Below are 27,406 nucleotides of genomic sequence, written 5' to 3'. Positions count from 1 at the left end.
TTATTAGAGCATTAGGTGAGTAGTGCTGATGTTTTCATTACTCCCTTAACTATATTCATCTACACTGAAATGAAAAAAAAAAGTTGTGAAAAGGCTTACTTTTTATTAAGAATGCATAATGCCAAAATACACATTCAAATAAATGGTTATTTTTTTCTCCCCCTAGGCAACGCTAAAACTTGGTAAAAGGGAATGTAAGTCAAAACTAGGTTCTAAAATGATGAGATAGGTTTGGACAATAGAGTATGCCGAGGGATTATTTACAACTGCTTTGAGAAGGCAATGCTGATAATGTAAGGTAGTGGAGCTATGCCAGTATATATAGATTCTATCTTTATAAACCTGCCAGACTCCCAGCTCTCGTCTGAGAAATTCAGGTTAAAGACAGAATATCCTGCAGTGGAAAAGTATGAAAAAGACAAATTATCTATACTAATTTTAAAGATACAGGTTGCGCTATCATTAGCTCATAGAAATATGAAATAAATGTCATAAAAATGTGTTTTTTGAGGCTCTTAACATTAAGAAAAATTGAGTAACACTTTAAACATGGATACAATTTGCATCGATGACAATGAAATAGAAAAAAACCCAAAACCCTTGCCAGGTATTCCTGTGTTTTTTTAATAGGGAAAAAAAGAGAAAAACATTTAAGCTAAAGGAAGTAAAAAAGATTTAGAAACATTGGCTTGGAGTTTCTAGAAGATATATAACAAAATATTAGAAAAGTTTTATAGCAAAACCTCATGGATATTGCTACCACTTCCATCCCACATGGGGAGCAAGAGGTATTCTCACTTGCAATGCAGAAATACATTTGACCTGTCAGTATTGTTCAGTCTAGAACATCCTTTACAAATACGAGACTCTGCAGAATTAGTAAACATTTAAGGAAAATATTAAACAGTATCTAGTACTAAAAAATGGAAAATCTAGTCTCTGACGAATAAATAATTCTCTGAGGAGAGTATAAACTATGTGTAATTAATACCTGTGGAAAGATTCAAGTATCTATGCAGAGAGGTTGTTTAGTACAGTGATTTAAAAATATCAAGTCTGGTGTCAGACTGCCTGTGTTTAAAATCTGGTTTTACCACTTGCCATGTCTTTAGCCCTCATGTCTCTCAGTTTCCTCATCCATAAAATAGGGATAATAATTTTACTTAATTCATAAGGTTGTCTTGAGAATGAATTGAATTAATGAAAAATGCTTGGAACAATATTGGACATATAGTAAGCACACAGTAAACCTCAATTTTTCTTTTTTCTTTTTTTTTTTGAGATGGAATCTCGCTCTGTCGCCCAGGCTGGAGTGCACTGGCGCGATCTGGGCTCACTGCAAGCTCTGCCTCCTCGTTTCATGCCATTCTCCTGCCTCAGCCTCTGCAATAGCTGGGGCAATAGAGACGGGGTTTCATCGTGTTAGCCAGGATGGTCTCGATCTCCTGACCTTGTGATCCGCCCACCTCAGCCTCCCAAAGTGCTGGGATTTATAGGCGTGAGCCACCGTGACCGGCAACAAATTATTTCTGTAAGGGACTAAGTAAATATTTTAGGTTGTGGTCTATACTATCTCTGTTGTACCTATTTCCTCTGTCATTGTAACAGTGAAGCAGCCATGGGCAATATACATAAACAAATGAGTATGGCTGAGTGCCAATAAAACCTTATTTATAAATAAACACTGAAATTTTAATTTCATGTAATTTTTTCATATCATAAAACATTCTTCTTGTGGGCCATATATACAAAGACAGGCAGCAGAGTGGATTTGGTCCATGGGCCATAGCTTGCTCCTTTCCACATTAGAGAACAAAGGGAGGGAACAAAGGAAATTAATTTCAATTAAGACAGAAAATGGGAGAAAAATGGACCAGGGTAAGGGGAGCAAAAAACCACAAGGGAGTATAACAAACAGGAAACATAAAATGAGATATCAGGAAAAGAAAAAAAAATCCCAATAAATGTGAACAGCATAAACTTTTATCATAAAGACAAGAAATTCTCAGGGTGTAGCCTAAATGATAACAGGGTATTAGATAATCAGGGTGTATCTCTACTGTAGAGCAGTGCTATTAAAGTATGATTTGTATAACAATACCAGTCAGCAAACTGTTAATATTCCTCAATAAGATAAGAACAGAACAGAAATAGAGTAAGTATTTAGAAAGTCTTTTGTTTTTTTGAGACGGAGTTTCACTCTTGTTGCCCAGGCTGGAGTGCAGTGGCACGATCTCGGCTCACTGCAACCTCCGCCTCCTGGGTTCAAGTGATCTCCTGCCTCAGCCTCCCAAATAGTTGGGATTACAGGCATGCCCCACCACGCCCGGCTAATTTTGTATTTTTAGTAGAGATGGGGTTTCTCCATATTGGTCAGGCTGGTCTCGAACTCCCAACCTCATGTGATCTGCCTGTCTCGGCCTCCCAAAGTGCTGGAATTACAGGCATGAGCCACCATGCCCAGCCTAGAAACTCTTATAATAATGTGACATTGTTACCACATCCGTGTGTGAGATTATTTTTCTACTAACTCATTGTATTTCACAAAACTCAGTTCATGCAAGTTTGGAAAATTAAAAAGAGAAAACTGGTTTGAGAATTGCTACTAGAGAATACAATGCAGTTATTTATAAAATGAAGTAATTCCCTATGTATAGACATGGTCAATGAAATAAACACATTGTAGGACAGTGTAGAAGGTATGGTCATGTGTGTGTGTGTGTGTATGTGTGTGTGTGTGTGTGTGTGTGTGTGTGTACGACCAGTCTTAACTGGAACTAACATGTTTTTTAAAAGCACCAATCATATATGTAACAAATTTTCAAGGAGTGGAAAAATTCACATCAATTTTCTTTTTTTTTGAGGCAAAGTTTCACTCTTGTCGCCCAGCCTGGAGTGCAACGGCAATCTCGGCTCACTGCAACCTCTGCCTCCCAGATTCAAGCGATTCTCCTGCCTCAACCTCCTGAGAAGCTGGGATTACAGGCGTGCACCACCATGCCTGGCTAATTTTTATATTTTTAGTAGAGACGGGGTTTCACCATGTTGGCCAGGCTGGTCTCGAACTCCTGACCTCAGGTGATCCACCTGCCTTGGCCTCCCAAAGTGCTGGGATTACAGGCGTAAGCCACTGTGCCCTGCCCACATCAAATTTTTAATCATGATTACAAATAAGAGATTATGACTGGTAGAGTAGGATTGAGGGAAGTGGTGATAAAGGAGTATTTTTATGTTTTAGTCTACTTAAATTTGTATTATTTGACTTTTTTTTTTTTTTTACAGTACATGTATTTTATAATGCTTTTAAAATGTTTTATTTAAATTAATAATCTCTTGGCCTTTCAAATAATTGTCACTGGTCAATTGAATATCCATTCGGAAAACAAACAATTTTAACCTCTGCTTCACATAATCCACAAAAATTCATTTGAAATGGATCAGTCATAAACTAGTGAAAGTTATAACAGTAAAGCTAATAGAAGAACACATGGAATAACGTCCTAATGAGTTTGGGATAGGCAGAGATTCCTTAAGCGGGACACAGAAAACACCAAGTACATGGAGAAGATTATATATTTATATTCTGTATATGTGTAAGTGTGTGTCTGTGTTTATACCTGATGGACTTTATATCCTAAAAACTAAGAAAAAGACAAATCAATTAAAAAAATAAACAAAAGGTTTGAAGAGGTACTTTACAATGAAGAAATCTGAATGACTAATTTGAATATGAAAAGGTGCTCATTTGGCCAGGTGTGGTGGCTCATGCCTGTAATCCCAGCACTTTGGGAGGCCTAAGCAGGTGGATCACCTGAGGTCAGGAGTTTGAGACCAGCCTGGCCAACATGGCAAAACCCCATCTCTACTAAAAATACAAAAATTAGCCGCGCATGGTGGCACGTGCCTGTAGTCCCAGCTACTCGGGAGGCTGAGGCTGGAGAATTGCTTGAACCCAGGAGATGGAGGTTGCAGTGAGCCGAGATCACACCACTGCACTCCAGCTTGGGTGACAGAGTGAGACTTCGTCTCAAAAAAAAAAAAAAAGGTGTTCAGCATTATTGTATAGGAAATGTGAATCAGAACTACTACACATGAATTCGAATGGCTAAAATGAAAAGAACTCGTAAGATTAAGTGTTGGGGAAAATATAAATAGAGCAATCGGAACGATCATACATTTCCAGTGGGAGTGTCAATTGGTATAATCACTTTGAAGAACTGGTGCTATCTACTGAAGCTGAACAGACATAAACCCTATGAGGCAGCAGTTTCACTGCTGGTTATCTGCTCAACAGAATTGGGTGCTCATGTTCAACGAAAGACAGGTACAAGATTATCTGTATTAACTTTATTCCTAATAGACAAGGAATCTTCATAAGAAGTATAAATAAACTGTGTATTGGTCTACAGTGGTATGTTTATATAATTGACACCAACAATTATATCGATACTGGCATTGCAAAGAAGAAAATACTGCCACACAACATAGATGAATCTCATAGACAAAATATTAGCATAAGAAGCAAAATACATAAGAATATATACTGTGTGATTCTACTTGTATGATTTGTGGTGTTAGAAGTTGGAGTATTGGTTTTCTTTTGGGAGGGGAAGTATTGACTGGGAATGGGACACATGGAAGCATTTGAGTATTTTAGAAATGTTCAATATCTTAATTGGGTGATAGCCAGGCATATATGTATATGTGACAATTTTTTAAGCTCTATACCTATATATACTTACTGTCTGCACACTTCACTGTAAGTTATACCTCTATAAAAATGTTTAAAAAACACCAACTCAGTCATTACCCACTTATCTGAAATACTGTCATTATTATATACCAAATCCTTAACATATTCAAGGACTTTTATCTAAGTCTTGCATTCATTTCCATTCACCTATTTTTGCAGGTGTACTTTTGATTTAATCATTGTTGCTTCATAATACACTTGTTTAATGGTTCATGTCTTTCCTGCTTATTATTCTATTGCAAAGTTATCTTGAATATTCTCACCTTTTTATTATTATAGATAATCTATAGCTTTATTTAATTTTTGGCTTTGTCAGCCAAATTCTCACACACCCTCGTGCTATTGAAATTTTCACTGGAGATCATTGGCATCACAGGTTGAGTTCAAAAACATTGTATAATCTCTCCATCTCTTTCTAGTTAAGTAATTGTTTTCATGTGGCTCTTGCAAGTTAATTAGGTTTATTTCTGCACATTTTGGTTTTGCTGTTGTGAATAGGAACTCTTTTGCTACATTTTACAATCCTTGATGTAATATTCTTGATATTATTGTAACTTGTTAATTATAACAACAATAGCTACCCGTTGAACACTCTGTGCTAAATAATCTTATTTGTTTCTCTCATCAATCCCCCTCAGGTAAATACTGTTGCATTGTGCTCATTTTATATTTGGGTCTGAAGGGTGAACAGCTGGCTTGTAGTGGTTTCACTCCAGAGCTATACTACTTACACACACTGCTCTGTGGGCCTAAGTGTCCTCAGATGAAGGACAGATGTGTGGGAGCGGGCAGTGTGGGGTCATGTCCAATATTGGTGGATGAGACTGACATTATAGTGAGTAGTAACTGGATGCTTATCAGCAAGACCTATACACTGAAGTGAATTTTTTTGTACATGCTTATTTATATATGTAAAATACAGTATTCTAGTTTGGACTTACCCAGGCCAAATAAAGTGTGGGGTGTGTGTGTGTGTGTGTGTGTGTGTGTGTGTATTTATTTATTTTGACACGAAGTCTTGCTCCATTGCCCAACTATGTTGTTGTATGGCTGGAGTGCAATGGTACGATCTCAGCTCACTGCAACCTCTGCCTCCCAGGTTCAAGCAGTTCTCCCCGCTCAGCCTCCCGAGTAGCTGGGATTACAGGCAGCCGCCATCATGCCTGGCTAATTTTTGTATTTTTGTAGAGATGGGGTTTCACCATGTTGGCCAGGCTGGTCTTGAACTCCTGACCTCAGGTGATCCATAGCCTCGGCCCCTCAAAGTGCTGGGATTATAGGCATGAGCCACCATGCCCGGCTATGTGTGTATTTAATCACTGGTAAATAATTTAATGATTATGTATATGTATTCTCAGGGTACTGCTGTATTTACCAAATGATGATAGCTGTTGTCTTAGTTGCGTTCTTTGTTTGCAAGGAACTGCCAGCTGAAATAATAAGAGTATTATTCCTCTATTCCTGCATGGCAGGAAGAGAGGTGGATTCTCATGGATATCCAAGAGGTGGATCCGTAGACTGGCGAGGACTTGTGGAGATTGAAACTGTCTTTTGTTATGAATCATAGTCAGCTTTAGGGGGCTTTTGCCCTTCACTCTCATATGCTTTTATTTATTCTTTTTGAGATGGAGTTTGCTCTTGTTGCCCAGGCTGGAGTGCAATGGTGCAATCTCAGCTTACTGCAACCTCTGCCTCCTGGGTTCAAGCGATTCTCCTGCCTCAGCCTCCTGAGTAGCTGGGATTACAGGCACCTGCTACCACACCTGGCTAATTTTTTGTATTTTTAGTAGAGATAGGGTTTCACCATGTTGGCCAGGCTGGTCTCGAACTCCTGAACTCAGGTGATTCACCCGTCTCAGCCTCCCAAAGTGCTGGGATTACAGGCATGAGCCACCACACGCGGCCTCTTGTATGCTATTTTTATCCTGCCTCAGCCCCTCTGCTCTTTGGTCTGTCCATTTGACTGTATCCAACTTGTCTGGTTTCTCTGTGGTCCTAGGTGAAATTTCTGAGGGGGAACATTTGGTTGGCCTAGGTATTTACTGTGTTTGTCCAGGCTCTTCATGCTTTGTGGGCTATTGGACAGACTATTGGATTGATTGTCTCAGTTAGGTATCTACTGTAGTAGTCTGGTCATTGTGGCCGGGGGAGATGGCTGGTCATCTAAAATATGGCACATCTAGGGCTCCCTCTTCAAAGAGCAAGGGTGATTTGCCCTAGAGAAAAGGAATGTAGTCACAGTGTACACTCTGATTAATGTGTTTAGTACCATTGCACAATTTCCCTTTTCTTTTCAATGACATAGAAAGTGGCTAACATTGAAAATAGCAGTTGGATTTAGAGACTTGAGTAGTATCAGAAGGGAAATGTTATAGAGAATGCTTATATACTTGACGACAGTCTTTTGCTTTCTGCTCTGTAAGCTGTCAGTACATATTCTTTTATCTCCTGTAGATATCTTGGTTAAAATATCTGTTAGTTAGGATTGTTAAAATTTTGGATAAGTTAGTGATAAATACTAAAGAAAAATTCTTTCCTTAATATTTTAATAGCTAGTTTTCACTTGAAAAGATAGTTTTGAGAATTTTGCAAACCTCAGGATTACCAAATCTCTTTTAGGATATTCTCTTATATATATGTTAGTTATTTAACCCAAGATCAGTGCTGAATTTATGGTATATCATGAAATGTTTATGATAATAAGTAATTTATAGTAAAACCAGAAAACTGAAATATTGTATTCAATAATATGTGGATATTGGCAATAAAATTATAGGTAAATTTTATTGTTAAATTGATTCTAGGTTGGGCCATGCAGGCTGCTGCCTATATCTTCATTCATAGGAAATGGAAGGATGACAAGAGCCATTTCGAAGACATGATTGATTACTTTTGTGATATTCACGAACCACTTCAACTCCTCATATTCCCAGAAGGGACTGATCTCACAGGTAAGGTAGCCTGGGTTTGGCAAAGTTAGAAATCATGTAGTCTAAACTTCTCATTTCTCAGATGAAGTAACTGAACATCAACAAGAATAAAGGCTCTTCCAGGTGTGGTGGTCCATGCCTGGAATCCTAGCTACTCAGGAGGCTGAGACTGGAAGATGGATTGAGTCCAGAAGTTTGAGACCAGCCTGAGCTACATAGTGAGACTTCATCTCAAAAAAACAAAACAAAACAAAACAAAAAAATTAATGGCTCATCCCTAAGGTCACTCAGTTAATCAATAGCATGTCAGGACTCAGAACTCTTGGTTTCTAGCCCATTGAATTTATAGGAGGCAACCCAAGAGATCATATTATTCATACTTGCCATCTTTGAACTTTATATTTTAAGCCTTAGAATATATTTTAAAATATCAGGCTTTTATCTTTATGTAAGTGTAATTTTAAAATCATGTTTTAGGTTAATGTTTATCCTCCCCTACCTGTTGTTTATATTCTCTTATCCTCTTCTAAGGTATTTATCCATTAGACCATTCCTACTCCTCAGCGTCTTCCTCATAAGAAAAAGATCTGATAGTAACTAATTTCAGTTATTGTTGATTTACGTTAATAGGTTACCTTTCTCCTGATATTTAAGCCCTATCCTTGCTACAAGCAGGAATAGCTTTGCCCTTCTTCAAGAAAACTCAGCTATCATTGAGTTGTAGCGAGGACACAGGAAGACATGTTTATAACTTTTAGGCCTTCCTAAATATTAAACTTTTTTTTTTCTTTTTTGAGCCTGTCGCCTAGGCTGGAGTGCAGTGGCGTGATCATAGTTCACTACAGCCTTGAACTCCTGGGCTCAAGCTTATAGTATCTGGGACTCCACCAGATGCTACCACCACACCTGGCTACCAGATTTTAAACCATATAGGCCAGGAATTGCCAATGGGTTTCAAGAAAGTCTTAAAAAGACTGAAAACAAAATACTCAACAGTCTGTCATCCTTACTAAATCAGTAGTTTTCACACTTTTTAAACCATGGATTATTTTTGCAGATGAAGCCTTCTATCAAGGATATTAGATAATAAGATGGATAAAAGCAGAACTGCTCTGGTTGATACTGGGAGGGGTGACGGTGGGGGCATAGCTTAGACAGAAAGTACTTCTGTAGAATCTTTGGACTCAAAAGACTAAAATTTACCTTTGATAGTCCCGATAACTTCAAGAAAAATACAGCAGAATTTGAGAAGGATTCAGTGGATCTTACAGCTCTGCTGTATAAGGGAAGACAGGCTGAAGCAGGAGAGAACTGAAGTCTAAAATCTGAAGTAGTATGGGCAGGTAGAACATGAACTTAACTTTCAAATTTTTGGTAATAGACTAAGAAGGGCAACCCTTACAATTTAAGAGAGGAGAACAGGTAAATGAACATACTATTCACACTGTGCACATAATAATTTATGGAACTCATTATTACAAAAGAGAGTTCAAGATGAAAAATAGACATTACATACATATTTAAGCAAGTGAATAGGTGACTGAGCCATAATAGGTTGTTAAGGGAAATTAAGGTATTTTAGGATTTACTATAGGTAGCAATGAAGAGATCTTTGACACATCTATTGCAGATGGAACTGAGCTAAATGAACAGGGGCACTTTTTTTTATACTAGTCATATCTCTAAAATGTATGCCAACTGTGTAGTATATTTTTGATTTTTTACAGTTGAGATTCTAAAAGTGGTTGGATCACAGAGGATAATACTGAAGATAATAATGGCTGCTTGTTGAAGCTTGAAAATATATTATTGTAAGTTGTAAGTTGATTTCCAGAACTAAATTATCATTAGGAAATTATAAGGGACAGGTGGCCATATTTAAATTTTATAATATTTAGAATGTATAATACCTAAATTTCGATATTGAAATATCAGCTTTATTTAATAGAGTATAGAAAGCCATTCACTGAAATGATAGATTATATTTGTGAATGCAAAAATGTATACCAAAGAATGCCAACTTTGAAAGTTATTTGGTAAATAAAAACTAATGAAAGAAAGGTCATATGTTACTGCTACGTTAGTGTTAATATGTTCATACATTAGACTTTCAGAGTCATAAAATGTATATGTAAAACTTTTTTCATTCTATATTTGTTCTCAGGTTTCTTTTTATAGGTGATGAACTCTACATCTAGTTGCATAATTTTGGAGTCCATAGTGCTCACCATTACATGATGTAGTTGCATATATATTTTAAATGCAAATGATATTTACCTTTGAAGCTAGACTTTGCCAAGGAGAAAAAACAGACTGATCCTGAAGCTTTTAAACATTTTTTTAACAGTATAATACAGATAATTTTATTGAGTTGGTAAAAAAATCATTTTAAAAAATAGGCTAACAAAATATCTCCAGTTTGGAAAAAGTATCTGTTAATTAAAAGGTGTTTAGTTACTACCATACTTTACTTAAACTGGGTTTTTCAGCCCAGTGAGACTGTTTTATAATTTAAGTTCTGAATCTAGCTTGCATGTGCATTTAAATTAGTGCATTTATATCTAACTTTACATATATTCTATCTTCATATTTTATTGTTGGTTATAACTTTTTAATGGAAGCAATATATGTTAATTTGGGAAAATTTGGAAACATGGAAGTATGCACAAAACTTGCTATAATCCCACTGCCCATAAGTGAACACTACTTTAATTTTGGTCCATTTATTTTGAGTCATTTGGTCACACACAGACATATGTGCACTCATACGTATGTCTTCTTTATTGTTGGGTTAGGGAGTTCTATATTGTATTGGCATATTAGTTAGGGTTCTCTAGAGAAAGAGAACCACTAGGATGTGTATATATAGAAAGAGGTTGAGATTTATTTTAAGGAATTGGCTCTTACAGTTGTGGAGGCTTGGTAAGTCCACGATCTGTAGGGTAGGGTGGCAGAGTGGAGATCTCAGGAAGTAGTTGAAGTTCAAGGCCAAAGGCAGTCTAGAGGCAGAATTCTTTCTTCCTTGTTGGGGAGAGGAGGGCACCTCTGTCTTTTTCTGTTAAGGTCTTCATTCACCTGATTTGATGGGGCCCACTCCCATTGTGGAGGGTCATCTGCTGTACTCAGTCTACTAATTTAAATATTAGTCTCTTCTAAAAAATACCTTCCCAGAAACATCTAGAATAATATTTGACGAGATACCTGAGTATCATGGCCTATTCAAGTTGACATATAAAATTAGCCATCACAATTAGTATATGATAATTTTGAGTTCCATTTCCCTGATTTGGAAAGATTCTAACAATTATGTTATTGCATATAACATAACACCTATATACATAAAACTTATTCTTTTTAATACGTATATGATTGCCTGGATCTTTATCCCTACTTTCATGAAGTTTACGTTCTTTGAGGAAAGACAGATGATAAACTAATAAGTTAATAAAAATATGTCAGTCATAAGTGCTATGCAGAAAAATAAGACAGGATAAGGAGATAGAGAGTCATAGAAGGGGTGTAGGGTGCTGTTTTGTTTAAGGTGGTTAGGGAAAGCCTCTCTGTTAAGTTTCTATTTAAGTAGGGACTAAATGAACAAAGCAGAAAACCATGCAGCTGTATGGGTGAAAGGCATTCTGGGTGAAGGGAGGAGCAGCAACTGCATGGATCCTGAGGTGGGAATATGCCCAGCTGGTTTGAGAATAGCTGCTAGTAGTCCCATGGGTGGAAGGAGTGTAGGAGTGGGAGAGTTACAGGGAGTAACATGACAAGACAGGAGTCAGACAAGACAAGACAAGACAAGCTGTGGTCAGAAAGTGGGATGCTAGTGCAATAACAGAGTCTGGGGATGGGTAGATGAAGTAGGGGGGGTAGATGGAAAAGTCTGCATCTCTAATCTCTCTGTATTTCTGATCATTTTTACCGTCCCACATTGTGACTGTTTGTTTTAGAGCTGTTTATACTTGGACTCACATTCTACAACAGTTCAGTTTTGCTTTCAGAATCCCCAGAGTTTTATAAACTGAAAGACCAAACTAAAAGGTAGTTACTACTCATCTTTGTGGTATCTGTGGGATTCCTAATCCCATTTAAGGTCCTGTCAGCTGTCTATAATATAAATATTGTTTTGTAGCCCCATGCCTAGGATATCCTCAAATGAATGTGAGAGGAACTTACTACTCTTCATGTGTAGGGCCTTTACTTTTGACTTGCCTGGCTCAATTCCTTTATCATAAAATGATGTAATACCCTCTATAGGAGTGTTCTTTGAATATTTCAGTGTTGTGGAAGGCGTCTATGGTTTTTGGAGACTGAGGACTCCGTGATCTTAAATTTACTCCTAGTAAAGTTGTGTCGATATAGGTATTTTTCTTGTGACTTGGAATAATAGTTTATAAATTTCGGAATGCAGCTGAGAATTGCGGGTTCTAACATCTGCTGTCATCAGAAAGTATTTCATGATCTCTCCCAGCAGTTGAGGCCAAATTTCTGAACACTTTACTTTTTCCAAATGTATTTGCTGAATAATGGGTTTGGTTCTTCTTGGAACTTGTAAAGTTACCTCATGGAATGGAAAAAGAAGGTTTTGCCAACAACTGGAACATGTACTTGACTCCGTAACTATATTCAGCCAAACCATGTTCAGATATTTGTACATGATGTGCTAATCATGTGCCCATTTTGTTATGGAGCGGTTTGGGTTAGTAATATTAGCATACTCTGTGCCTGAGCAAGGCAGATATTTCAGTTTACATTGAAGGCCTAAATTATTGGGTTTTAAAGAATGTTGATCTGATATATTTGATTGCTAGTTATTTCTTCTAGATGTCTAGGTCATTATATTTTGTTAGTGTCTTAGTTTTGTTTTATTAGCATTTTATATTTTAATATTTCAATTTTGTTATATAGGGATTGTTTTATAAAAAATTTAGTTATTAGCATTTTAATTTTCATTGAATGTTGACTTTTATGAAATCTTTTAAAGAAATTAAAAGATTTGAATATGAATTTCAGAAAATGTATAAAAATCTATTTATGCCTTTGTTATAATTTTTTTTAATTCCAGTAAGTATAACCGAGCATCTCAGCTTTGAAATGCATTTTAACACTTTTTTTCTTTAGTCTTAGAATATAGCCTCGAAATGTACTTTGAAACTCTGTTTTCCTTCTGTTTCCACTAGCCACTTCCTTGCACCATGTATGCTTATCTACTATATGCTTGCTTAGAAATTCCAGGGGCTAATTTTGAAACAAACCAGGCATGGAGGCCCTGTGGAATCCTCCCACTTGGGGGAGTCGTGAACAATTAGTCCACTACCATCAGGCTGAAGTCAAAGTAATGCCAAGTGGACCTCCGGATAGCCAGTTACCCAAGATAGCCATCAGAACAAGACACACAGACCCTGTGCCATTCACACATCTCCTATAGCAAGTTTCCTTTTAAAAACACTATGATAAATTTTAAAACTTAAGATGGGACTTTAGAACACTAGTTCACTATCTTCTTAGTTTGCTGGCTCTCTGTTTAAAACCTGCTTTCCCTCCCACCAAACTTGGCCTCTTGTGTTTGGCTTTCGAGCAGCAAATAGCCAAACCTGGGTCTGGTTACATAAGTAGGTCTGGGATCTTGATAATGGACCATCTGCAATGTTTGTGTCTTCTCATTTGACTCAGTATTCAGTAATTATAGAATAATTAACGGCTGTTTTTATCAAAAAAATTCTGCACTTCTTTCCTTACCTCATTTATTTCCCTTTAGTTTATGATTTATAATGGTCCATTGTTTTGTTTAGAAAACAGCAAGTCTCGAAGTAATGCATTTGCTGAAAAAAATGGACTTCAGAAATATGAATATGTTTTACATCCAAGAACTACAGGCTTTACTTTTGTGGTAGACCGTCTAAGAGAAGGTAAGCACCCATTTCAAAATGTACTTTTTAATAAAAGTGGCAAAAATTGCTAAGCTTTATATATAGCCCTTTAGAGTTTATAAAGGATTTTTTACTACTTTATCTCAAGAAATGAGATATTGTATTTTTATTCCAAGTTGACCTACGTACCAAAATGTTTTGCCGTGTATTCATTAGAGATATAGAAGAGATCTCTGTAAAAAATTCTTTCCCCTTTTTTGGAACAGACATACTCTATATTACATATATATATGTTTGTATATAGAGAGTTAGGCTATAATTCCATTTTAGGATGTTTCTCCAAGTGGCAAAAATCTCTTTTTTTTTTTTTTTTTTTTGAGATGGAGTCTTGCTCTGTTGCCCAGGCTGGAGTGCAGTGGTGCTATCTCGGCTCACTGCAAGCTTCGCCTCCCAGGTTCGCCTCAGCCTCCCAAGTAGCTGGGACTACAGGTGCCCACCACCACGCCCAGCTAATTTTTTGTATTTTCAGTAGAGACGGGGTTTCAACATGTTAGCCAGGATGGTCTCGATCTCCTGACCTCGTGATCCACCAGCCTCGGCCTCCCAAACTGCTGGAATTACAGGCGTGAGCCACCGCACCTGGCCAAAAATGTCTCAAGTGTATCTTATCACTTAATCCATTTCTCTAGTACTCATGAATAGCAAAAAAAAAAAAAAAAAAAGAGAGAAAAAATATCTTATCACTTAAACTAACCATATGTTTGGCTCTTAGGGTTTGAGAATATATCATTCTCTTACTATTTTAAGCTATAGAGAAGTATAACAATCTGAAAAATAATTTTACTTTAATTATTTCACTCAGTCCACCAAGTAACTGGTTGGTAGGAAGGCAAGTGCCACTGCCTCTACTATTTTATAGTTAAATAGAACTGGCATCCAGTGTGGTAAGTACATTTTCACAGGTTACTTGAGTCAGGGATAGAACCTTCTTCTGCTTCCTAATTTGTGGCTCATATCACACTTCTTTCAAACTGTGTCTATTCAGGGGCATATATGAGCAGAAAGTGATTCCGTTGATGATATCGCGCCCATTTAAATGCTTAGGTTTTGATGTAAATAAAAACCAATTGTACTTTTTAATTATAGTTCTGCATATATATGTATACACATTTGTACATACAAATAACACACATATGAAGAAAAGGTAACTATTCGGAAACATACTGAAGTGTTAATTTTATAACAGTTCAAAGCCCACAGTCACCTAACAGAAGAAGTGTGTTTGCACATTTCTGCTCTTCACTCTGATTTCCAGTAAGCCATATTGTGTAATGGTGATCTCTGTGACAAACTGTCACCTTCATCTGGTAACTGATATATTTTCATAAAACTGCTGTGCATAACATGAAAAGTCTTGAACCATTATGTAAGAAAAGGTATGAAGTTCTTCTTTCCCTAAATGGCATCACTGTTGTTCTCTTTAGGATTTAATAGACTTTAAGATAAAAAGTATAACCTGCCAAGATGAAGAATATTTATAACCAAGTACCCATGATTTAAAGAAAGGTTCACAATCAATTCAAAATCACATGGTGTGGTAAACCAAAAATGTTATTCATATTACTTTGGTTTGCTTTTGCAATTCTGTGATTACAACTAATATAACATGGACTTGTGGAGTTGACATTCATGTTGTATGTGATTAGTGAGTGCCCATCTACCCATAGAAGTTCATGGAGAATACAGTTCTTCATGCCTGTGGAATGGGGTGTAGAGGCACGAAGACATTCAAGCAGTGATGCTTTTTTTTTTTTTTAATTTGATACCATTTACTATGGCATGTAACTTAGACTCACCCTTCTCATTCAACAGTGTTTTTCTATTTTACAGTATTTAATGATTTCTTTAAAGGTATTTCTGACATCATAGAACAATCTATAGAGCTCTCTTTTGAAATCTGCAAAATATTTTGGTAGCAAACTGATTTATAACTTTGGTGAATGTGTATTAGTTATTACTCCAAGCACTAGTCAACAACCACAATATGTAATTTTTACTGCCAGTTGTGACAGCTGGTCTCCCCAACATCCCTCCTGTATCAGTAAAAAGAAACATAGATGATTCCATTTATTTCAGTTAGAAAACAACAGTTAGATGATTTTATTTATTTGTTAGAAATATAAAATGGGACTTGTATACTATAATAATAAAAATTAAAAATATGAGGATAACTATAATAGTATAGCAGCTAACGTTAACTGAGCATTTACTAGGTACCTGGCATCATGCTATGTGTTTTATGCCCATGATCAATTCATCTTCACAACAACTGTACATGGTAGTTATCCTTATAAATGTTTATCTCATTGTGCAAAACTGAAGCAGAAATTGAGGTAAAGAACCTCATCAAAATTATTGGAATAAAGTTTGTCTAACTGAATAGCTTCTTGTTCTTTCTACTGTAACTAGTTGCTGCTTGTGTTTATAGTATGATTTTAGTTAACAAAATCTACAGATCATTAAGCACCCTTCCAACACTAGTGAGCTGGAATATTTTCTTTAAGAAAGAGTTAAATAGGAAAAGAATTTAAAAAGAGGCTAAATGGCCAGAACATGGAGAGATGGTAGTCACCAGGCAGGTGGTTGTGTTGCTGCCTGAGATAACGGGGGAGCAGAGCAGGCAGAGGCTAAGGAAGCATCAGTTGGGGAGTTGAGGGCAACTCTCATTTCTGGGGGTTCAAGTGAATAAAGAGAGAAAAAGTTTCATTAGTGATCGGAGGTGAGGAGGATCTTAGAGGTCATCTAGTCCAGAGTTCCTTTTAGAATGGGAATCTAAGACTCAGAAAGGGGCCCAGCCTGGCTTTCTGATTTTTAAGCTCATGCATTATTAAGACTTGAGATCATCATATAGATTTATTTGAGTTTTAGGTTTGAAATACTTGTTTTTGAATTCAAAGAAAGCAGTTTATATTTCAATCCATACTTAGCTCATATGCTTAAATTCTAAATATAAAGGAATGAAGGATGTAATCTTTCCACTATTACTCTAGGGGGATACAGGGTTAACCACAAAATAGAAATTAAATTCCCACTGGGTAATTTGGATCAGCACACCTGAACCAAATTCTTCAGTTTGTATTCAGGGAGAGAGAATTGCTGACTTAACATGCAGGTTACATATATAGTGTCAATAGTCTTGTTTGTGGGACTCTCATGTTTGTCTACAATAGTTCTCATGTGCTCTGAGAGTTAATAGCTACCTCGGAAATAAAAGCAGTATACCAATCATAGACAACTTAGTCTTCAGTAGCATTGTTCGACTATTTTAATTTCTTAGATTTTTGCTTAATGCACAACTAGCTAACAGTCCAGTCTGTCTATTGCCTACAGTGGAGGACTAAAGGTGACCAAGAGAAACCCATCTCTGGCTCACATTGCATTTATAATAGTCAGCAAGCCTCTCCCAGGGTGGCATTTCAGTTACCCCTTTGAACAGCCAGCATGTTTTAGGAGGCAAGGAAGAAAGACAGACAAATTATTGAAATATTGGGTGCATTATATATCATGCACTCTGACCTTTTCATACAGCCTTTTATTGCTGGAAACTATGAAATTGGATAAGACCTTCTGTTATGTTAAATAAGATGTGGTTGTACAGTAGACTTTTGACATTTGCTAGAATATTTTCTGAGACAATTTCCATTTCCTCAATTTTGGAAATATTTTTGTAGATTAGTAGCTGACTTTCTTTTGAGGCCATTTTACAAGGAACATGATAGAGTGCAACAAAACCTAAATGAGATTTGTACACTGATGAGTGGATAAGCACCTGGATCACCTAAGTGACCTGGTGACCTGCACATCATGAAGCAGAAATTATTCAAATTTGCCTCAGGAGAAGTACGCATGACCGCATGTCAGAGACCTTTGATGTCTCTTCATGTTGAATTTTCAAATGCCATGGTATCGCTTTAGACCATAAAGGGAATTCATATTGTTTCTTTGTTCCTTTTAGTCACTGCCCACCTCGCCCCCTTTCCCTCCAGCGAAAAATCTGCGCTGCTCATTTAGGACGGATCTTCTTGTGTTTAGTGAAAAAAGTCATGATAGCCTTAATGAAAAAGGATAGAAGCCCTATCTATGTACTTAGAAACAACTATCTAACACTTATCAAGTTCTTCGTATGTGCCAGGTATTGAGTTGTGCACGTTTCTTTTCCTTGCCCATGCAGTAGAATCAACCATAGAGCTTTTTAAAAATACAGATACTGAGGTCCAAGCTCAGACCTATTGAATCAATCTGGTGATGGGGACGTAGACTCATAGCTACTTCTTTCACCATTCATACGTATCCCCTAATTCTCCTAAGAATTAGGAGAATTAAGCTAAGCTAGGTGGTAGTTTGCTTTGTGCTGCACCTGTGGAGCCTGGCTCCGTTTAGCAACTTTCACAGGAGCATACTGCTGCTGAGCAGAGGAACTTTAAACTCAAGTCTTTTTGATTCCAGTGCTCATGTTCTTTCCACTGTATAATAAGCTTACAGTTTTTCAAATGCTAAAAAAAATTATTCTTTGTAGGTTTTTTTTTCTATTTCCAAGATTTCTCCCTAATATCCTTGGCTCTACTGTGAGTTCTGTTTAAATGAAAAAATATATATAAAGGATTTTCTTTTTGTAAGCCTCTTTTATTTTTCTGATTCCTGCCTTTACCAGTTCCTCCTCCATTTCTCTAATCTTTAAAAAAAACAAAACAAAACATGACATTCAAACTATCTGTCCTTTCAAATTGTGATTTCATTCTCTGGCAGAGCCTGGGTTGAAAGAGGGGAAAAAAAATTGTGGTTCAATCGTTTTCTTTCTTTTTGCCATCAAGTTGCAGAAATAGCTTGATGACTTGATTTTCTCAACACTGGTTCATTTTTTATTAAAAATAGATAATAGGTTTTTAATTGTAAAAACAGAACATCCTTACTGTTAAAAATTGGAAAGTTAATAAAGAAGAAACTGTTGCGCAAGCCAGAAACCTGGGAGTCATTGTTGGCTCACCCCCCTCTGCTTTTCACATGCTGTGAAATCCCAAACAAGGCCTTTTGATTCTACCCCTTAAGGATCTCTCAAATTAATTCTTTTCATTTGCAGTGCCATACTGGTTTGGGCCTTCATTGTATGTTCCCTGAATTATCATACAGCTGCTCAGCTGGTCTTTCTAGCTCTGGTCTTGACTTAACCAGTCCTTTCTCCACTTTGTAGCCAGAGAGTCAAGCCTTTTTCTAAATGAGGGTGGCAGCACACTGAGGTAGATGTCCAGGCACTGGAGTCAGGTCTCAGAATTCCAAGGTTAAATCTACTCTAACATGATTTACCCAGGCCTTCTGTGACCTACCTCCCTGGCTGTATCTCCTGTCTCCCTAGTTGTACCATTTGTTCTAGCCTTACTGAACCACACTTCTTTCCCAGAGTGCACAGTGTGCTGAGCCTTCCCCCACGGTATCCTCTTAAGATGTCACCTTAGATAACAGTTCACCCAGGAAGCCTTCCTGATTTTCTTTGGCTTGGTCGGGTACCTTGCTTTATGTTCCCTATATGAATGCTTTTCCTACTAGCTAATGTAAATTTTTCTTACTGTAGTATCACTTGTTTAGTTGTTTATCTTCTTCACTGTTTTTTCTCAAGCCTTCAGCACAGGGCCTGGCATATAATAGATACCCTTCAAATTTTTTGAGCCAATCAATTAATTGGTCAATGTAATTTTATACCCTGTGTTCCAATAAAGATTTAAAACGGCTAACGTAAATTTGTATCATATAATAATAGCAGTGCCCCAGCCTGGTCAAGATGGCGAAACCCTATCTCTACTAAAAATACGAAAATTAGCCAAGCATTGTGGCACACACCTCTTAATCCCAGATATTTGGGAGGCTGAGGCACGGGAATCGCTTGAACCTGGGAGGTGGAGGTAGCAGTGAGCTGAGATTGCACCACTATACTCCAACCTGGGTGACAGAGCCAAGACTCTGTCTCAAAAAAAAAAAAAATAATAATAATAATAATAATAGCACCAAAAGTAAGAGAAGAAATCAAGGTAAGGGAAAATAGGGGTAAATTTTTTTAAAACTAGATGTGAAGTCACATTAAAAAACATGTTATAAGTTTCTACATTCCTATATAATGTGAGTCCAGACATTGGCCCTGAGCTTTCTGTACCTTTTATACAAGGAAACCGAAGTATCATTGACAATGTTTATAAGATCAAAGCAAGCCAGATGATTAGAAGAAGCATTTTTGAAAGACTCGAAATATCTCCCATGGCTCTTCACAAAGAGCACATTGTACATTTCATGACCAAGATCCTGAACAGCATCCTTATGGGAAATATAATGAAATTTTTAGAACTACTCCACATAGCCGCCTCATGGTTGTCCATGTTGGCTAATGGAATAAACACATTCCATTACATGACAAAGAGCAGTCTCATAAAAGCTCAAAACACTCAGACTTTTTATGGATTTAGAGTGTCTCAACTCTAAAGGTATGGATAGACTGCATGTCCTTCAGACGATTCTCCATAAAAAGTCTGTCACTCACTGAGGATTGGATGACAATTAGTTCACACTGAGTTTGATTATTCTTTGTAAGGCATCTGTTCTACAGATACTTTGTGTCATGAAGCACTGCAGAGTCAAGAGCTATAGTAGTAAGTGGATCTAGGAGTTGGACTAAGGGAAATTAAAGAGCTTACTGAGATTTCACACATGAATTGAAGGCCTCCTTCCAAACTGAGGTCTGCCAGCATGTCCTTAGAAAACAATGAGGTGTATGTGTTTTTCGTATCCTCTGCAATGCTTGCACGTAGTAAGTGGACCATTGTTGAAAGCTGAGGTCCTGGTCTGTGTGGCTCTTTTGGTCTTGTTTATTGCTGTGACTTCATGCCCTCTCTTCACTCCAGTCATGTGGGACACATGACTGTGTCTTCTCCCAAACTGTTCCCATTCATCTGGCTAGTTCCCATTGGTTCCTCCAGACAGCTTAAGTGTCTTTTCCACTTCAAACAGTTTTCTGACCTCTCCAGGTTATTGGAGTTCCCTCTTCTTACTCTCATCATACTCTATACGTTTCTGTTAATAACCAATAGTTTTTTGGTGGCCTTTTTTTTTTTTTTGTCCATCTCTCTCATTGGACTTGAGCTCCTTTAGGATAGAGATACTGTGCTGTATTTGTTTTTATATCTGAAGTCCTAATACCATGCCAAGAATATTATAGGTACTCAATAAATTTATAGTTTGGTACAAATTTTTAAAGATGACCTAATTTTAGCATCTCTCTCATACACACATATGCACATCTGATTAGCAATTCTTCCCACCCCCTTCAGTCTAGTGATCAGACACTTACAGATTTTAATTTATATGGAGTCCTTTCATTGCAACAGAGATGAGATTTATGGCAGTGCCAGAGGGCCACCTGAGGCAGATGCACAGCAGATAATAACTACCTTAAGACACTCTTCTTTTTTTGACTACCGGAGGATAAAAGAGTACATTTTTTTTCTAGATTATGTATACTACTAGAAGAGAATTACAGAAACACGTTATTAGTAACTTAAATGAATAAGGTCTTGGCATGTGATCATGTAAAATTTAATATGGAAATGCGGTTCTTAATTAAATGTTTCCTTTATTTGTATCTCAATGAGTTTCAGATTCTAATATGGTGTTAAACAGATAGTTATTGCAACCTTGTGTCTCTCTATACCACTTGACTTCAATAGGAGAAAAATTTTGCCCTGGGTTTATTATATACTATTTCTCTAACACTAGCCAGCTATAAAAATGCCTACTATTGTGAAAGGTAGGTCAGGTTATAATTACTGCGTGTCTTATGGCACCATTAATAAAAAATTTTGAAAATATATGTTCTTTATTAGATGATTATCATTTTCATAGATGAGTGAAAATTATATACAGTTGTATTTTACTCATTCATAAGGCATGTCTGTGCCTAAATATTGGTGCCCTGTATAATGTTTAATATATTTTTTTAAGAATGACACACTGAAAAATGCTGATAACTGTGACCTTTACAAAATGTGTTTATTTCAAAATTCAGAATTTTGGAAGCAGCTTTTGTGAGTAAAATTTGTGGAATTGCCTTTGAGTGATGACTTTCTGTAGACTTTACACTAACCATAAAGAATATTGTTACATACATTGAAATATTTTTGTCGGTTTCACATTGGAGGGCAAAAGTGAGAGATAGAAAACAACTTCTGAAGGTGTGAGTAGCTGTGTCAATACTATTTACTCACTATGTGGAGATGGGCACTACATGTTTATGTACTTAGAATCTTGTTTGCAGTAAAATAGAGAAGTTTCAGTGAGTATGCAAAATGTATGTAACAATACACTTTAGCTTCCTGTTCATATGAAAATCAAAATTCTCAGCAAAGGTGAGATTTTGACCTGAGTCTAAACCCTGTGGACCTTTGAATCCAGAAATTCATCTTAACAGGAGCTTATGCCTGCCTTTTGGTTTTATATAGTATGCAGTTTCATTGTGAATGCATATGCTTCTTTTTTGGGTTTGTCCAAAAAAGGTTTACCTTGTTTCTTCTTTATTGTTGACATGTATCCATTTCATTATTTATAAAGTCTGTGCCTTTTCTTTTAGCTTTATAGATTTTTTCTTCCTTATTCAAAATATTCTGTCTGCATTTTTCTAATTATTAGAACTTTTTTTTGCGTTTTTTCATGGTTGATATTTGTGTTGAGTATTGCAAAATAATATTAAAACAGTACTCACTTGCTGGAGTATATGTGTGTACAGATGCAAAACCAAATTCATATACCTCACTTGTAAAAAATATGAAACTAAATACAGAAATTTACTTATTAATGTTGAAAATTATTTGCACAGCTCTCTAAATGAAAGTAGTTTTCTCCATTTTATTTTGCATAGGTTATATTTTTATGTTATATAAAATTATATTAATATATCATGTAACAATATCTTATTATATATATTTTGTCACATAGGCTCCCTATACATATCTGACTGCTAAAAAGCATGCAAACTCACCTTGCCATAGAATCTGGGCTGAGCAAAACTAGTCCGGGTTCATTTATCATAAGTTGGCTACTTGGCACTGCATAAAGTGTAAGACGTTGAAAGAATGTCAGTAACTTCTAAATCAGCAGCCTTCCCCTAATGAAGTTATGTAGGAGAATAAAGCTTAAGTGTTCTCAGAGGCTTTCACTCCCTCCGCACGAGAGTATTGCATTTGGCCACATGGGGTAAATTCCAAGGATTATCCTACTTGGTAAGATTACTGATGTTGAGAATCTATCAGAAGTGCATATGTACACAAAATGCATATTTTTAAGTGTTTTATTTTGTGATAATTAATAACTTAATCCACATAATTTCATTGTGGTTCACTCATCTCTTTTTCATAGGAAATGGTAATTGAAAGGGAAATTAAAATGAAACCACTGATTTACATTTGTTTCTCAATTTTTGTTTTATGAAGTACCTTTTCCAGTGATAGTCTGATTTGATTATAATACACTAACAGACAGTAATCTACAATGTGTTGCATCTTTTCATTTTAATATTTTTCCTTGGGGAAAAAATCACTGTCTTTACTCTCTTGACAGCTAGCTTCATATTTGTGCAATTCTTCTTCTTCTTCTTCTTTGTCTTTGACCATGGCCATTACTGTTGTTCATGCTACCTGCCTGATTTTGATGGCCGAAATGTTTTTCACTAAGAAATATCTGAGTATTGTTAAGTAAACATCTGTCTGTGATTCCTTATTATTTACTATATATAACATTTTTAAATAATCTACATACACTACATGGGTATTTGTAAACTTTTAAACACTTTGCCTTTGAAAGTGTGAGGCTGCCACACAATTTCTTAGACATTAAATGTGAGAAATTTATGTTGATAGTTGTTTGTCTTATCTCTAGGTTCACAACCACTTTCTTTGAAGTGACAGATTTCCTCTCCAAAAACTTTGAATGCTTTGGATTAATTTTGCATTGTATAAATGTAGTCTGAAAGTAATTTGGGGTTCCATGTAGAAATTCTGATAACTTATGAGACTGCAGTACCAAAGTTTTAAATTCCTATTGTATATTCATAGTTTATTTGTGACTTAGATCTTCCTTGTTTCATCATAGAATTTTAAATGGCCTTTAGCAGAAGATAAATAAGTGAAATGTGGCCCAGTGTGCCAAAGTTAGGTAATAAAGTATGTGTGTGCATAGGGCTTGAAGGGAAGGCATGTTACCCAAGCTAAGGAAAGCTGCTCCTAGTCAAACATGAGCCTTAGCACTGATCTCCTTAGAAGTCAAGGCAAAACGGTCTTTCCTGTATTTTTCTCATTGCATTAAGTTCTTGGTGACTTACAGTGGTAATGAGCTAACTTACAGTAGAAGAAGTGTTAGTCAGTGCCTTTTCTAGGCACAGTTATCACTCATTGGTAGCAGATCTACGTTCAGTTAACCAGCACCTCTCAAAGCTAAAAAACAAACATTCCTATTTTTGCGGACTGATCTTAGATGTCATTATTATAGAAGATCTACCAACTTGACCATGATATGTTTCAGGAGAGGAACTTCATACTGTTCCTTATGTGAGTACATAGAAATTACTCATAATCTGTAATCCATAGTGCCTAAAAAGAATTGAACACTTTTTGTCTAGCTCATAAGATTTACTTGTTTTCATTCACATTAGTGTCTTAATGACCACAACAGGTTCATAATGTTAAATCCAAATGAAGTTACCAAATAATTTACCAGTTAATTTTAGTTATGGAAATTATTAATAACCTTTTGGATCAGTAAAAAGCATCTTTACCATGTTGGTTCCATTATTAATTCATTCATATTTATTATTTATTTATTTAAATTCATTAGAAAGGGTCTCTCTTGCCACGGCTTCTGGCCTGTTCCTTTTGTAATTCAAGGAGACAGTAGCCATTCTTATATGCCTAGATTAGTTTTAATGAAAGCTTATATTTTAAAACTTTAGGGATGGACATTGGTAAGAACTGAAATTAAGAAAGACTTGACAGGAAATACTGTGACTTTTGTTTAGACTTGATAGATGAATAGAGTTTAGGCAAAGGAGAAACATGTTACAAGAAGCTTGCCCTGTACATATTATCTTTAAAGTTGTATTTATTAAAGGTGTTTATATTTAAGTATTTTTAAGAAAATGTCTTTGTTGTAAATGCATATAATCTGAATCTTCAGTAAGTCCTATGTGTTGTAGTTAATATCATGTGATTAAGGCATACTAGTGACAGTATCAGAATAAAAATGTATAACGAACACATCCTTATGCATAAATTTGGGAGGTTAGTATATGATCCAGTGTCACAGAAACAGCATACAATTGCAGAGTAGAAAACAGTTGTGGTGGCTGGCAGAGTAAGAGAATTTAGGGAATAGGACTTTGAATTTGATCTGGAGGAATGGCAGGATTTGAATTGGTAAAGAAATTGGGAGAGTTTAGTCAGGGTTAGATACTCAGCAGTGGAGACCAGCCTTTTTATGTGGCAAGAACTAAGTTAGAGAAGTAGTCTTAGTTGTCATGAAGTCTCACTTCTAACAAACTGTATAGAAAAGAAAGGGAATTAGAAAGAGTGGGAACCGTGAAAGTTCTAGTATTTATGACTTTATAAATACTCCAAACCTGGTGAGTACATTGTTCCCTTCTTAGTATTCTAAGACAGTTTATTATCTTCCTAAGCAGTTTACTACTTGTTCTAAGATAAAATAAGACCTTTAGAATAAGACTTTAGCATCATCATAGTTATCCCAAAATAGTATCTTATTTTGAGACTTCTGCATGAATTATGTTCAGTTAAAAGAGACTCAGTAAAAGTAATTATACCTCATGTTTTTTACATCTCCTTTGATCCATGAGTGAGGTATTTACAGACTATATGATAGCATATAGTAGGAAAAGGCTATGATTCATCCCAATTACAAAGATGTTTCCTAGGAAAGAAACTCTGGAGAAATGTCTGTGTCTTTACTAATGGTTTTAAGACTTAAACAAATAAATCTTGTCTTTTCTGTGTATGGTTGTAAATGGTCATAATTTTATACTTGCAAATATCAATTTGATCTGAATCAAACTTTTCCAGCGTAGTTGGCCTATTTGTAACGTTGGCTATCCAGAGGCTGAAATGGATATATGCTGTCTAAGATATCAGTGGTTTATCTGGATTTTAGGTACTAGTAACATCTTTGAACGTAAAATCTGAGAAGTATCCTTTGGGTGCAGCAACTATAATGTATTTGGTGACCTTAGAGAGGGGATAGTTTCACAGGAATGGAGGCAACAGGAGCCAGATGTAAGTGAAGAGTGATATAAGTGGAGATAGCTAGTTTAGAAGACTGCTACAGGGAGTTTCCTGATGAAGCGGAGAGGGCTGGGGTGTAGACAACAGAAAGGGGAAGCTGCATCAAGGATGAATAGAAGAGTTTAGCATTTTTAAATGCTGAGAAGATTATGTAGAAGAACAGCTGAACATGAAAGGATTAACAATGGAGCAGTTTTCTGAGAAATCAGGAGAGGATAGGATCAGAAATCAGGTTAAGAGGGACTCCTCATTTTGTAAGGCAGGAGGCAAGGTTCAGCATGAATATATATTTTTGTTTGACTTTATAAATACTCCAAGCCTGGTGAGTAAATTGTTCCCTTCTTAGTATTCTAAGAGAGTTTATTATCTTCCTAAGCAGTTTACTACTTGTTCTAAGATACAATAAGACCTGTTGTAAGCTTTAGCATCATCATAGTTACCCCAAAATAGTATCTTATGGTTGGGAGTAGGTGGTGAGAAGGTGAGGGATGCTTTGCTGGAAGGCCCTGTGCTCTCTGTCAGATCAGAGGTTAGGTAATCTGATGGTGGGGTACAAGGGGATGGAGGTGATTAATGAGAGTTTGGAATAGTTGTTGCGGTAAATGAGAAAAGGAAGCTGACCAAAACCAAGTTAAGAGCATTGCTGAGCTCTCAAACCTCAGGCTACAGAGCCAGTCTGGGCTCTTGCCTCTACTTCAGTTCCATCCAAAGTGGTGACTTCACATGCCTCACAGTGGTCCACTCCTTCCCACCACCTGCAGTACTACCATCTCTTCTGCCTTTGATCAGATACCCCTGTTCCTTTATGCCTATCTCAGGAAGATCATTCTTGATCTCTTCAGCTGGAAGTCCTATCAGTCCCCCTCCAGTCTTCTACAACAGTTGAACCCATCTTAAGACTCACACAGTTTCTGGGTGATTAGGAAATTAGTATGTTGAAGAGACATCTGCACTTCCATGTTAATTGTAGCCCTATTAATAATAGCCAGGATATGCAATCCACCTAAGTGTTCATAATCAGATGAATGGATAAAGAAAATGTGGTGTGTAAATATATACAATGGCGTTCTATTCAGCCATAAAAAAGAATGAAATCTCATCATTACCAGCAACATGGATGACCCTGGAGCACATAATGTTGAGTAAAATAAACCAGGCACAGAAAGATAAATTCTGCATGGTCTCACTTATATGTGGAAGCTTTAAAAGTTGATCTCATAGGAGTAGAGAGTAGAATAGTGGTTACTAGAGGCTGGTGGAAAAGTGAAGGGAAATAGCCAAAGGTTGGTTAATGGATACAACAGCACAGCTAGATAGGAAGAATAAATTATAGTGTTCTATAACACTGTGGGGTGACTATAATTAACAATAATTGATTGTATACTTGTAAATAGCCAAAAGAGCAGCTTTTCAGTGTTCTCAACACAGGAAGTAAGTGTTTGAGGTAATGGATATGCCAGTTACTGATCTGAT

General features: G+C 36.4%; 1 protein-coding gene across 11 annotated transcripts in view; it reads left to right on the top strand.

The window, feature by feature from the left end:
* The window catches only part of LCLAT1 (lysocardiolipin acyltransferase 1), a 196,575-nt gene that overhangs the window by 107,745 nt on the left and 61,424 nt on the right, over nucleotides 1-27,406 (top strand). For all 11 annotated transcript variants that reach the window (XM_054475582.2, XM_054475580.2, XM_063648856.1 and 8 more), the window contains 2 exons: nucleotides 7,558-7,704; nucleotides 13,476-13,592. In XM_054475582.2, the coding sequence (XP_054331557.1) occupies nucleotides 7,558-7,704; nucleotides 13,476-13,592 (264 nt within the window). The remainder of the gene's footprint in view (nucleotides 1-7,557; nucleotides 7,705-13,475; nucleotides 13,593-27,406) is intronic.

This window comes from Pongo pygmaeus, chromosome 12 (genome assembly GCF_028885625.2).
Source record: "Pongo pygmaeus isolate AG05252 chromosome 12, NHGRI_mPonPyg2-v2.0_pri, whole genome shotgun sequence".
Taxonomy (NCBI): domain Eukaryota; kingdom Metazoa; phylum Chordata; class Mammalia; order Primates; family Hominidae; genus Pongo; species Pongo pygmaeus.
Note: the sequence above shows the minus strand (reverse complement) of the source record. Positions and strands in the feature narration are given on the sequence as shown.